The sequence below is a fragment of the Tubulanus polymorphus genome, chromosome 11 (assembly GCF_964204645.1).
Source record: "Tubulanus polymorphus chromosome 11, tnTubPoly1.2, whole genome shotgun sequence".
Taxonomy (NCBI): Eukaryota; Metazoa; Nemertea; class Palaeonemertea; order Tubulaniformes; family Tubulanidae; genus Tubulanus; species Tubulanus polymorphus.
In genome coordinates, this window is record NC_134035.1 from 88,366 (window position 1) to 103,009 (window position 14,644).

Genomic DNA, 14,644 nt, shown 5'->3' on the forward strand with positions numbered 1-14,644 from the left:
TGATCTGGACAGACAGACAGGTGATCTGGACAGCTAGACTGATAGGTGATCTGGACAGACAGACAGGTGATCTGGACAGACAGACAGGTGATCTGGACAGCTAGACTGGTAGGTGATCTGGACAGACAGACAGACAGACTGACAGGTGATCTGGACAGCTAGACTGACAGGTGATCTGGACAGCTAGACTGATAGGTGATCTGGACAGACAGACAGACAGACAGACAGACAGACAGACAGACAGACAGACAGACAGACAGACAGGTGATCTGGACAGACAGACAGACTGACAGGTGATCTGGACAGACTGATATGTGATCTGGACAGCTAGACTGACAGGTGATCTGGACAGACAGACAGGTGATCTGGACAGACAGACAGACAGACAGGTGATCTGGACAGACAGACAGACAGACTAGTGATCTGGACAGACAGGTGATCTGGACAGCTAGACTGACAGGTGATCTCGACTGGATCCCAGCACTCGACGGGGCAAACACAAATAAATAATGTTCTGTTTCATTAAACGCAATTTCATTTCATTCAAATAATCTTTACAAATATAACAAAAATAATTTTTCATTAGAATTTTCATAATGCACAATAGTTGGTAAAATCTATAGAAGCTATTTTTCAATAAACACAATTGAAGCTTTATATTAATATAAGATATAGATATATTACAAAAAAATAATGTTATTGAATTCATTTCGAAATATAAATACAAAATCAGTGAGCTTCGGCGGGAGGCAACTCGAGCAACGGAACAACTCGATTTATATCAAAAATATTAGTTTCACTTAATATAAAATTTCGAAAGAGAATCATATATATTAATACTCGAATCTTGTGAGCAAAAGTGAAATCATCGTAATAAACAGGTTTCGTATTATCGAGGTTCAACTGTAGAACAAATAAATATGGCATAATAGAATGCATTGTATAGAATACAGAACAGCAGACTAGATATATTCATAGAAAGAATGTACATAGTAGAAATGCCCAAAATCAATGCCCCCTCCCAAACTGTCGAACAAGAACTTAGAAACTAGAACCTAGTTCTACAGTGGAACCTACACTGAGGAATGAACCTACTGTAGGTGACCAGAGGAAAAGCAGTTTTTGTAAACAAGCACTTTTTGCACTACAGTATATACTCCACTCACGTCAGATCCGATAACTGTTCAGATGTTTGTTGGAATATTTTTGTGACACTTTATATGAAATACATTACCAACTAACATCTAACAGTTCGATACGGCTCTCAAGTCAAGTTTTCACGGTGCCAATAGGTCTGACTTGAGCGCAGTCTACTGTAGTCATGAGCAGAATCACAGTCAAGACAATTACACAGCAGTTTACTATCACAGATAAATAATTTTAACCAGGGTTTTATCATGAACCCCTGATTATACCAGAAATAGATGATTCTATATCAGTCCATGAAATGACAGTAGCCTCCAGCAGCAAAAACACAAGAATACATGATGATCGTTTCAGATTGAATTAAGTTTCATTCAGTTCATCTCTGCTCTGCCTCCTTCAAATATAAAATACCATCAAAATATCATTACATGTACCACATAAATCACTAATAAATCTAGTCATAACACCAGCACACCCCACCGAGGCACCACTGATACCCCTAAGATTTCACACCTAAAATCAAAGACCGCCCGATCAATGCAATTTCTCCTATGATGATGGCACTAGAGGGATAAATAAACATACCGAACCCTCAAGACAATTGATCAAAGCATCTTCAAAACTCCCCCTGAAAACTTCGAAAATGTGCAAAAGTGCTGATTTTGCGGAGGGTGAGAAACGTTAAAACAAGTGTTAATCTGTTCTTAGGTGAATATCAGGGATAAAAACATCTTACCTTTTAAATGCTCTTTTCACTTTTTTGCCCAAATCTTTAAGACTCCAGGCTCCGGTGTCTTGTTGAACGCTTTCCTTAAATTCGGCGACCTGTTTCTGGAAAATTCCTACAAAGATCCCAATAACGCATTATCAATTCGACACGGCAAATAGAGGCAGTAGACCTTTGGTATTCATAAACAATAATAGACTGTATATAATTAAATTGAAGAAGAAACCCACAATAACTATCAAAACAATAAGAATTTTGAAATTGGCTCATGGGAATTTCTTAATGTCACTTCTCTCTTGGTTTTTCTTGATAATATCTGGCGCTGGTTAAATTTACCTGATTGAGGCGCTTCAGCCTCTAATTGATCTATGATGAACAGATCAAACATTTGAGTTTCCACGAACCAACGTAGAAACATGCGAATTCCTCTCGACGACGGACTCTTAACAAACAACTCTTTCTGTTATAAAACAAATCATACAGGAACAAATTGTACACAAAACATCGGCATCGTTTATGGGTTTAACTAATTTCTACTGTCATGAACAATTATATTTGTACCTGGAATATTTTCTGTCCGTCATGTTGCACATTGATATAATCTTCGTAATGTCGGATTGTCATTAAGAAATAATGCATGAATGCCTCCGATATCATCAGGTTCCTAGTGGCATCATCTTTAGTAGAAATACATCATATTTATTATCAAGTACACAACAAATTTGTTAAATGATTAACGTTTGAGGAAGAAAAAGGGAGGAGATACTCAGTGAGAGGGAGGAGATATTCAGTGAGAGGGAGGAGGTACTCAGTGAGAGGGAGGTACTCAGTGAGAGGGAGGAGGTACTCAGTGAGGAGGAGATACTCAGTGATGAAATAAAGAAGAGTAACAGATCAACTAACCCGGTTCAGAGAATGACATCTGTAAAGCTTGAAAGAGAGCTCTACGCAGTTTATTTGGTAGAATGGTCAATTCATCTTTCTGTTCTCTATATAAACAGATCTCATCGATATTCACAATCAAAACCTGAAAATATCAAATATCACTCAGATACTGATTGAACTAGAGAATTGCCAGTTCGAATGAAATTAGGTATTGTACCTCTTCCATCGGCAGATCGTAAACATCATCCATAAACTCCGTCAATATTCCAACAATATACGGCGTAGGTGAACAAACGATATCGATCATCTCAGGTGGCAGCACCGGTATGAATGTGTGTTGCCAGGACAACGGATACAACAAGGCAACCATCGCGTGAATACAAGAAGACAATGTTCTGAAAAATATTCGTCCTATACAGCAAACTAAGTTCCTTCATTGGTTTCAAACTATATCATAGAAGAGAACTACGTGTACCCAAGATTTGTTGCAGAAAATATAATTCTTCTTTCAGACAACATCGACGCAAATATCTTCAATACGTTATCAATTCCTAAAACTTGAACCATGTTATCATAGGACACCTAAAAATATAAAACACACAATTCTAAATACCGGGACTGGGGTAAATGATATTTACTGTCTTGAGGAACTGGTTCTGAAGTTCTTAGTTGAAAATTAACATGATCAAAACATTAGAAATGAACTAATTCTAACAATATATGCTGCAGTGAAAATGAACTCAGAGCTGTGTGGTGAACCAGCTGCTGATGGTTCAGCACTGAACTCAGAGCTGTGTGGTGAACCAGCTGCTGATGGTTCAGTGCTGAACTCAGAGCTGTGTGGTGAGCCGGACACTGATGGTTCAGCGCTGAACTCAGAGCTCTGTGGTGAGCCGGACACTGATGGTTCAGCACTGAACTCAGAGCTGTGTGGTGAGCCGGACACTGATGGTTCAGTGCTGAACTCAGAGCTGTGTGGTGAGCCGGACACTGATGGTTCAGCACTGAACTCAGAGCTCTGTGGTGAGCCGGACACTGATGGTTCAGCACTGAACTCAGAGCTGTGTGGTGAGCCGGACACTGATGGTTCAGCACTGAACTCAGAGCTCTGTGGTGAGCCGGACACTGATGGTTCAGTACTGAACTCAGAGCTGTGTGGTGAGCCGGACACTGATGGTTCAGTGCTGAACTCAGAGCTCTGTGGTGAGCCGGACACTGATGGTTCAGCACTGAACTCAGAGCTGTGTGGTGAGCCGGACACTGATGGTTCAGCACTGAACTCAGAGCTGTGTGGTGAGCCGGACACTGATGGTTCAGCACTGAACTCAGAGCTGTGTGGTGAGCCGGACACTGATGGTTCAGCACTGAACTCAGAGCTGTGTGGTGAGCCGGACACTGATGGTTCAGCGCTGAACTCAGAGCTGTGTGGTGAGCCGGACACTGATGGTTCAGCGCTGAACTCAGAGCTCTGTGGTGAGCCGGACACTGATGGTTCAGTGCTGAACTCAGAGCTGTGTGGTGAGCCGGACACTGATGGTTCAGCACTGAACTCAGAGCTGTGTGGTGAGCCGGACACTGATGGTTCAGCGCTGAACTCAGAGCTGTGTGGTGAGCCGGACACTGATGGTTCAGCACTGAACTCAGAGCTGTGTGGTGAGCCGGACACTGATGGTTCAGCACTGAACTCAGAGCTGTGTGGTGAGCCGGACACTGATGGTTCAGCACTGAACTCAGAGCTGTGTGGTGAGCCGGACACTGATGGTTCAGTGCTGAACTCAGAGCTGTGTGGTGAGCCGGACACTGATGGTTCAGCACTGAACTCAGAGCTGTGTGGTGAGCCGGACACTGATGGTTCAGCACTGAACTCAGAGCTGTGTGGTGAGCCGGACACTGATGGTTCAGTGCTGAACTCAGAGCTGTGTGGTGAGCCGGACACTGATGGTTCAGCACTGAACTCAGAGCTGTGTGGTGAGCCGGACACTGATGGTTCAGTGCTGAACTCAGAGCTGTGTGGTGAGCCGGACACTGATGGTTCAGCACTGAACTCAGAGCTGTGTGGTGAGCCAGACACTGATGGTTCAGTGCTGAACTCAGAGCTGTGTGGTGAGCCGGACACTGATGGTTCAGTGCTGAACTCAGAGCTGTGTGGTGAGCCGGACACTGATGGTTCAGTGCTGAACTCAGAGCTGTGTGGTGAGCCGGACACTGATGGTTCAGTACTGAACTCAGAGCTGTGTGGTGAACCAGCTGCTGATGGTTCAGTACTGAACTCAGAGCTGTGTGGTGAGCCGGACACTGATGGTTCAGTACTGAACTCAGAGCTGTGTGGTGAGCCGGACACTGATGGTTCAGTGCTGAACTCAGAGCTGTGTGGTGAGCCGGACACTGATGGTTCAGCACTGAACTCAGAGCTGTGTGGTGAGCCGGACACTGATGGTTCAGATCTATTCATGTACTGATACAAAACGTACGTTTTCAAATCGTGCATCTTCTTGTCTCTGAAATCTATTATCAGCAACGAGCCCATCAGTATTCTAAAAATACAACCAGTAACTTTACAATGAATGAATACAGGGAATGTATAGGAGAAGATTCAGAGTGTTTATAGTGTTCTACAAAATTAGGACTGAATCTTGTTACATCCGTGATATTGGAGCATTCCTTATGTTATAGATCATTAAGGTTATATTGAAAAATACAGTAATCATTAATTGACAGGTTTTTTCAATATGGAGACCAACTTACAATGACGCAAATAGAAATAGTGTTTCCTGGTTTTGGTAGCGGCCGTGAATAAGCAATCTCGATGAACGTAGTCGCTAAATCTTCCTGTTCCAGATACCGCTTCTCAATCTCTGATAGAATCTACAGTATAATTACAATATAATACAGCGTTATTACAATACAGAATATTCATTCTGTGCAGGGGTAAATGAAAAATCTGTAAGAAGTTGCGGCATTAATTCGATGTCTGACCTGATGGTATAGCGATTGCGCTCCACATGGTGACACTATACATACAACTATCGGATAGACCTCTAGTTTACCAGACGGCTAATAAAACAAGACATATTATCATTATTAGGAATTTTCTTAAAATTTCCACGACAGAAAAGCTGAGAATCGTACCAGGAACCGTTGGCAATATCCGTAATTACGACTTCCATCACAATTCGTCAAAACAAATGAATAAGTTTCACTGTAAAATAAACAAACGCATCCGATCTTAGCATAAAACCCAATTCACAGTTAACTGAGTAAACACCGGGTTAAAGTCAATACGGTTTTATCACCAGCTCCCCCGGGGATTTATCTAGTTTCATGATTACTTAATCAAGATAATGCTGCAATAACAGGGTTTATAGTTATATAAAGGCCAAGACTATGTTTAAGTTAAAACTGGCAGCTGATCCCAATGAATCATCACAGCAGTTTCGTGTTAAAGTTTTTACATCCGGTTGCAAGTTGTTTGAAAGAAACTCACCTTTTAAATTCACTGTAAGGTTTGATTATAGAGACATCCGGGAAACAGAATTGTGGAATACAAAACTCTTCAGGTTTCACCTATAAAAGTCGTTTATATTTATATCAACACATTTGAGACCGACTGTATTTTCTTCTGAACCAAACACTGGTAACTGGGGTATCTTTATTATTTTGGGAATATTATCAAACAAGCAATAAACTATTTATACATAATTGAAAGGTGTTTTTGTTCGATGTTGAACACGTTCAGTTTCATTTCCTACTTATTGCATCTTACGTCATACCGGTTGTTAACGGTTGTTTCTTCGAATGAAAAAAGAATAAACTTACGTTATGCGGAAACTTGTATTTGATGTACGGAATGAGATTGCCTTCCACTTTTTTTACGCCGACAATGATAGCGTAGTCGAATAGTGAAGGGTAGATGAGTTTACGGAATGCTCGTATTCTCGTGTATACAGACGCCTAAAATTACAATTGAAACTCAGGTGAATTACGGGTTTAAAGACAACATACATCATAACAGTCGCATCTTTCTGGACTCGATAAAATCTGTACGACTTGAGAGCGATATCTCTGTTATCTCCGAGTTCATCGGATCTTACTCGAAAGGACAACTGTAATAAAGGTCAAGGTTAGGACCAGCAGACCGGGAGTCGAAAAGTTCTCACGATTTTTCAAGTGTAAGAGAGAGGTATAAGAGAGAGGTATAAGAGAGAGGTATAAGAGAGAGGTATAAGAGAGAGGTATAAGAGAGAGGTATAAGAGAGAGGTGGCTGACCTCTAGTCGAGGTATGCGTACCGTAGAATTTGGAGATAAACAGTTAGTCAGAAACGACCAGCCTAAATCTGTATTGATTTCGTACCCAAACGATACAACTGTTTCCATAGCAACGAGAGATCCACGTTCATCGAACCGCGCTGTCGAGCGAATCGAATCATCAGTCGCTGTCAGACTATCGTTACCTAGCAACGGCGAAGTAGCCACGTCATCCGGTGGTTTTTTATCGAGATATTTCTGGAAGAGACTTTGTTTTAACGATGATCGGTTTGTTTTTAATGAGTTACATTTACCGAGAGCGCACGATCCACACGGAGTTTTCAAAACAATCGATCGCGGAGTTGAGATTATTATCTGTTTTTGTAACGTTATTGATTGTCTGCGGTTGCTATGGTAATGCGGAGTTAGTTTACTGCCGCTACTGATAAATGGTTTTATTCTTCCAAGTTTACTTGGATGTCTATTTATACTGTTGTTCTCTGGTGCGCCCCGCGCGATGGAACCCCGTGCGATGGAACCCCGCGCGACGGAACCATGCGCGACGCAGATAGAATCAGTTTGAACGTTATTCCCCGTAGGATCGGTAATTTGGATCAATGGAACGATTGGACTGATAGGCGCTCGCTGATCAGTGATTGGTCGAACGATCGGACTGATGGACGGTTGCTGATTGCTGATTGGTCGAACGATCGGACTGACGGACAGTTGCTGATTGCTGATTGGTCGAAGTAATCCCGGTATGAAGGGCGTACTGTATGAATTCAGCCATCGTTTCCCATCAGATTCACCAGGTGGCGCCTCTATCACTATATCAGGAATTATAAATCTTTTGTCGACCGAGTCAAATCTATTCAGTTGCCAAGGTTTATTATTGTTCTCAACTGATTCCATTGTTGGTGTCTCAGTTTCCATGGTTTCATGGATAAAATCCTCTTCGAATGAAACGGCTTTTTGTAATTTTTTTGACCTGCAAATTTTTAGATTATCGCGATGCATTGATATGTCATCCACATAGACATCATCCACATTGACATCATCCACATTGACATCATCCACATTGACATCATCCACATTGACATCATTCACAGTGATGAGTGGCTGATATCTCTCCTCACTGATGAGTGGCTGATGTCTCTCCTCACTGATGAGTGGCTGATGTCTCTCCTCACTGATGAGTGGCTGATGTCTCTCCTCACTGATGAGTGGCTGATGTCTCTCCTCACTGATGAGTGGCTGATGTCTCTCCTCACTGATGAGTGGCTGATGTCTCTCCTCACTGATGAGTGGCTGATGTCTCTCCTCACTGATGAGTGGCTGATGTCTCTCCTCACTGATGAGTGGCTGATGTCTCTCCTCACTGATGAGTGGCTGATGCTGCTGTGTTAGATACGCCTCATTCAGTTTGTTATTGTTGAGATCAAGCATCGGTGGTAAAATGAAATAATTTCCGCCATCAGATGGCGCCGTAAATAATTCTGTGAACTTCGCGAGCAAATTTTTGAAACCCTAAAAAGAAATACCAGTAGACTATTTCAGTATAATCCTCAAACAATTTGGTTTCGCGGAAAAAAACATTTTTTGAATTTTGTTTCGAAAAATTGAAAAAGAAATAGTCTACTGGGTAGGGCGTGGCGACTCGTATAGACTGCGGTGTACATACCCATTTCTCTCTGTTTGAACGCGTGCGTTTGATTTGTCTCTCAATATCTCTCTCATCAAATTGACTTCCACTTCCATCTGAAATATAGCAAAATTTTACATTAGAAATGTAAACCAATAGAATTAAATAAAAGTGGCTGTTTATATCTAAACACGAGAAAAACACTTAATTCTATGTTTTGAAACATCGAAACAACTTTCATAGTTTATCTTTTGATTGTCAGTTATTCTCTCTCAAACAAATGTCGATATATCCCTCAAGTTTCACCCACCATCAGTAGATACCCAACGACGAGGACTACGTAAAGAACCTAAACTCCTAACAGCAGGGCTGTAGAGACTGCGACATTTCCTCAGAATCGGTCGTTTACGTCGACTCTTAGACTGCAGCGGTTCATTATCACCGAGTAAATCCTTTTCAGGTGTATTCACTAGTAATAAATTCAGTTTGTTCGGCGTAGTAAACGAAAGCCTATTCCTCGGACTAGTCGTAGAACTTGGACTAGCAGTCGTAGAACTTGGACTAGCAGTCGTAGAACTTGGACTAGCAGTCGTAGAACTTGGACTAGCAGTCGTAGAATTGTAACTACCGATTATAGAACTAGGAGTCACAGTATTTTTACTTGTATTTCTATACTCTTCATCCATGATAGAATTATCTATATCCAGCTGTTATCAATGTCTCTCAACAGACAGAATTGTTTGTCTTGTTTCTATCATTCAAAATATTTCTGATTCGAAAGCTTTAAAACTGAAAGTTTTCCATCTTGTCTGTTGAACTGTACCGTTACATATAGTAGTGTTACCCCTGCTATAGAAACCAGTCTGAATGATGTAAAACTATTTATTAATTGCTGGCAATTTTTAACAATTACGCCATCTAAAAAGTCGGATATTTTTGTCAATTTGATGATTATCACTCTAATTCACTATAGAGGCCGCTACGTCGAGGGGGGGGGGAGTCATGAGAACTTTCATCCACCCGTGTTAAATACGATATGTTTCATTTAGTAAAAGAGTTCTAATCTTTCTCAGGAAATGATGATATGCGGGGAAAATTGTGAATTAATGCAGAGATAATATCAGGGTCAACTGTGTTAAACAAAACCGAGCAATTTCTGTGACTGCCGCACAAAAAGCTGATAAAATTGACCTGCATCCATTCTAGACCTAATTACATCGATGAAAACTGGGACATATCAAAATCATTGCTGTATCTATGGTGAATTAGGAAGAGTGATACAGAATTCAATGAATCTGACCTTCACATAAACAGCATTGATACCTAGTTCAGAAATCTCACAATGATTTCATTCAAACAATCTACTGCACATGTATTTATAGAGATACACATTGGGACACACACTATACGTCAATATCTCAAAAACTCACTGGATTTTGAATCTTGTTCGTCTGCTGATTCAGCTGCCGTCCGATGAGTTCCGGAAAATATTTGCCAAATCTTCGACCGAGCCTAAAAACAATGAATGATAAATATTGAAATAATTAACGACAGAAAGGACAGACAGGTGTTGGTTCCTGTCGGTTCCTGTCAGTTCCATTTTTCACGAACCTTCTTTTTATTTGCCTTTTGCTCGTGAGACGTCATCATGTTTTTAAGAAGATTTTCCTGCGAGAAAAGTTTCTTGATTTTATGCAGTTTTGGTTTCTGTTCGGCGTGCCATTTCTTCAGTTCATCGATACTCTACAAATATAGAACAATGCAGAACAAATCAGTTCGAACCTGAACCAACTGAAATCACATGTCGGCTCCAGGAGTTAATAGAACTGGACACAGTCCCGCAGTTGTCCGTTTAAGATCAAGTTAAAATCAGCTCATTTCAATGTTTAATCCCTCAACACAGCAGTCTCCTGGGTCCAGTTCCACAGTTGTGAGTTAAGATTTGACTCCGAATAACTAGAACTCAACTGTGGAACTGGGTCCTGTTTCTGTGCATTCCTAGTCAAATCTAAACCAAGAACTGTGAACTGCAATCAAACTGACCTCTCTGGTAGATGTAGTCACGGGATTCCTCAACATCCGATTTCTGATAGGAATATTAATGGCGGAGTAAACGTCCTCTTGTTTGGACTGACGAGGAACCGGTCGACTGAACACCTCAACCGGGTCTGTATACGTAGAACTATCAGAGTTTATACTCATAGTACGCGCGTATAAACACTCATCACTGGTGCTACGCTGTGACTGTAGATTACTACGCTGTGACTGTAGATTACTACGCTGTGACTGTAGATCACTACCCAGTGCATGTTGTCGTACGCGATCCTGTGAAACGCCGAACGTATCGACGATAGTCCGAACGTATTGATATTCATTTTGATCGGTTTCGCTGAGCGTTCGTTTTAGAATCGAATGATTCGATGAATCGGGAGCCGCGTAAATTACTTCCGTAGCCGCGACGGTCGCTGATTTCAACGGTCGATTCAAACTTTCGTACAGATTTTCACCAGACTCTGAATTGTCTGAAAATCCTGCAGTATTTTTTGGTTTTCTTAAACATGAAAAATCGGCGTCATATTGAAAGTAATCATCGTTTTTATTATTCCGCGTAGATTTGACGGCTACCGATGAATATTCGTAGTTATCACGATTTTGTCTGTTTGTTACAGTTTGTTGATTAGGGTCCAATACAAAGACAGGCCCCGCGTGATTCTTGTTTAATTTAGAGTCGAGATAGACGTCATGTCTGAACGTGCGCGGTGGTTTACCTGGAGGGGTAGGTTTACTAGGAAGGGTAGGTTTACTAGGTGGTGTAGGTTTACTAGGAGAAGATAGAGGGCCGTCTGTTGCGCGTTGTTCTAAATGCGTGAATTCACTAAGTACATCATCGAACGACGGTGGACGCGGGGAGGGTTTGAATTTCGACGTCGCGAGATCAGTCGAGTCGTCTATATCGCTACCTACACTCGATGATTTCGACGAACTCCTTTTATTCTCCTTGGATTTCCTACGTTTACTGGATCGACCAAATTTCACGCAACTAACGACCTTGCGTTCTTCATCATCGGAATCACTCGCACCTACAATAAATCTATCACTTCTCACCGGTGAATCAGTTTCATTCTCAAGTCCTGCAGATTGTTGTTCTGTAGTTTGTTGCTCGACTGTAAAGTCTAAACTCGGCGCTATTAAAACGTTTTTATTCTCGAATAATTGCGTTAAAGCATTCACTGATCGCGCCACATTCGATTTGTCGATAGATTTCTGACGGATTTGAATCGGTTCGTCGTCCGGTGATCGTAGTTCTGATTTTACGACGCGCTGAGGTTTCAGCGGTAAATTACCGGGTTTTAGTTTTGGTTTAACCGAAGTCGCTGGATCAGAAATCGGTAATTTTTTCAACGCAGTTTCAGCACTAGTCGATCGTTCATGCTTGTTATCGACGGCAGATTTCACTAAATCACGGTCGTCGGTCTTTGACCGATTGTGGCGTAATTGATGCCCGAAGGTGCTCTGTTTCAGTTTGATCTCATCTACCCATGGAGCTGCAGAGTGCTGCTGCTGCTGCTGCTGCTGCGATGATGAACTCCATTTATCACCATTTGTTGACATATTTTACAAGAAATAAAACATCAATGAATTCTATAATTCCAATTTCATTCAGTTCAATTTATTCCACTTCTGAAATACAAACAAATAAGCATGAGACGACGGTAAGAGACGTGCCCCTGCACTGTGTTTGGTATTCTGTCCCTGGGTACCCTGTTACTACTCCAAGCTCGGTACATGCCCCGGCTCTTCTGTTTCAGACAAGGACGAGCTTCTTCTTTAAAATAGGGCAAATAGAAAGAATAATATGTTAGAGGGGAACCTTATAGGCATAAGAAGAGCAGGTCTACAGAACATAGGCAGGCTGGATCCTGATTTATAGGCCAATTGACTAATAGCACAGTAGTTAGGAAACCGTAGTTAGTTACCTAATCGTTGGTGGTAAGCCTTTTATAATCGGATGGCAACTGAAAATATCCGATCGTGAAACTAAACCACAGACAGGTTACTGACTACACAGGGGCTTGTCACAATTTGATGGAGGATGGATGAAACCAGTAGATACCAGCTGCTTGTGTAATGACGGTTAGGTACAAATGTCTATTTATTAATTGATGAGACCTATTTTTCTGGGATATTTTGCTTACTCTTTGGGGTACATACCTCATTTATGTCTTAACAGAATGCCAAAAATCGCGGACAACAACTGAATATCCGATATATTTCCAGTTCTGTACCAATTAGATGGATTGGCAAAAAGACTCCTTAAGTCCAGTTGAATGAGAGAGAAAATCCTCCATTTTGTCAAATTTCTTGGATTTGAACATTGTTACCATGCCTACGCCACCCTGATTTAGTTGTTGAGACCCCACAAGAAAAATAACTTCATTTCGTAGGCATGTAAAAATTCAAGAAATTTCACAAAATGGAGGATTTTCTCTCTCATTCAATTGGACTTAAGGAGTCTTTTTGCCAATCCATCTAATTGGTACAGAACTGAAAATATATCGGATATTCAGTTGTTGTCTGCGATTTTTGGCATTCTGTTAACACATAAATGAGGTATGTACCCCAAAAAGTAAGCAAAATATCCAAGAAAAACAGGTCTCATCAATTAATAAATAGACATTAGACTATCTCTGACTGTTGTGTAGGCTATGTTTATAGATTGTGTAATTAGTAGTTGGATTACCCTGCCTGCCTGCCTGCTGTATACACAGGGTTATTTAATACATACTATAACATTGGTTTAACAGATTATCGTTTTTACATTACTTACATACAACTCTGGCCCCTGACCTGTGGCTGTATAGGGCCTATGCTATGACTATGACTGTGTTCGTCAAAAATATGTCAATACTACATTCACTCAAGATAGGAATGACAAAGAAAGTGAAACTAACGTGTCCTTCCATTCCATCGTTTCCACAAATGTCACTTTCAAAAGTTGGAAAAAGTTTCCCTTCATCGCAAAACTTTTTACGCCCGTTAGTATTAGTTTATTATGGAAGACCTCAGACGACATACAAGATATGAGATATAACATACGAGATATGAGATGCAACATACGAGATACGACATATGACATACGAGATACGACTTATTTACAGTACGGGTGTCCGTCCGCTGGCGCCACCGCAGTGTATGTTTTTTCAATATTTACTGCATATAAATCGTTTAACATGGTGACGCGTACAGTCATCGTCAATTATATGAAAACCAACATAGTCAACATTTTATTCAAACCAGAAATAGATTTCTTTTGGATAATGGACACCTGGACCGGACACAACGATATTAGGCCATACTGTGAACACCCTGGACTAGGCGCGCCGCCGGCCGTTCCTCTCCCGCGGGCGACGAAAAGTTTTTCAAATCACAAAACTAAAAAGATATCAAACTGTTCAAGTTCATAATATTATGCTATTTCTTGTCTTCCTTTGGTCTTAAAACGGCCTGGTGTTCAGGAGCCGGGGTTCCGGTTACTCAATGCCTGCAGAAAAAATAACTACTGTTCACCGCCCGCCGTAACCGCCTGCTTTTCTGCATCAGAAATCAAAATTCTAAAAAAAACTCCGCAGCCGGAAATCCCGGCCCCCTTGTACCCCTCCTCCGCTGTTTGACACCCCTGCCTGAGTTCTTGAATCCCAAACAACCTGGGAACCCGTACATCGCCCTGGTATCCAGATTAAGAACTCCCGTGCTCTCTCTCAAGGTTTGAAATCCCCAGCTAAATTCCATCCCTATCGAGCTACTGGGGCAGACTGGTGAGTCCACTAGACCAGCCATGCATTGAGAGTCGAGACTGGCCAGTTTTCGCTAACCGTTAGGGCAGTATGCGGTACTGTCTTTCTGAAGCCATAGTCTGGGGTCCTCCCCTGAAAATTTGTTCAATTTAGGTACTTGTGTATTCTGAGTGCTTTTTGGCTATCTTTCTTTTCTGACATCT

The 14,644-nt window shown here is 41.4% G+C and overlaps 1 protein-coding gene across 5 annotated transcripts; it reads right to left on the reverse strand.

Annotated features, from left to right (window-relative positions):
- Window positions 1-533: 533 nt before the first annotated feature.
- Window positions 534-13,697, reverse strand: LOC141913088 (uncharacterized). Of its 5 annotated transcripts, none has more exons than XM_074804532.1 (19): window positions 13,599-13,697; window positions 10,690-12,327; window positions 10,258-10,389; window positions 10,077-10,158; window positions 8,686-8,762; window positions 7,047-8,531; window positions 6,575-6,709; window positions 6,243-6,322; window positions 5,888-5,957; window positions 5,735-5,812; window positions 5,504-5,623; window positions 5,230-5,292; window positions 3,234-3,340; window positions 2,976-3,153; window positions 2,777-2,900; window positions 2,435-2,550; window positions 2,210-2,333; window positions 1,883-1,988; window positions 534-1,540 (listed from the first exon to the last, which is right to left on the reverse strand). In XM_074804532.1, the coding sequence occupies exons 2-19, from the start codon at window positions 12,256-12,258 to the stop codon at window positions 1,507-1,509; spliced, it is 4,680 nt and encodes a 1,559-aa protein (XP_074660633.1). In that variant the 5' UTR covers window positions 12,259-12,327; window positions 13,599-13,697; the 3' UTR covers window positions 534-1,506. The 5 variants fall into 5 exon arrangements, with proteins under 5 accessions (XP_074660633.1, XP_074660634.1, XP_074660632.1 ...); XM_074804533.1 differs by having other exon boundaries at window positions 13,475-13,693; XM_074804531.1 differs by having other exon boundaries at window positions 13,471-13,693.
- Between the last annotated feature and the right edge of the window lie 947 nt (window positions 13,698-14,644).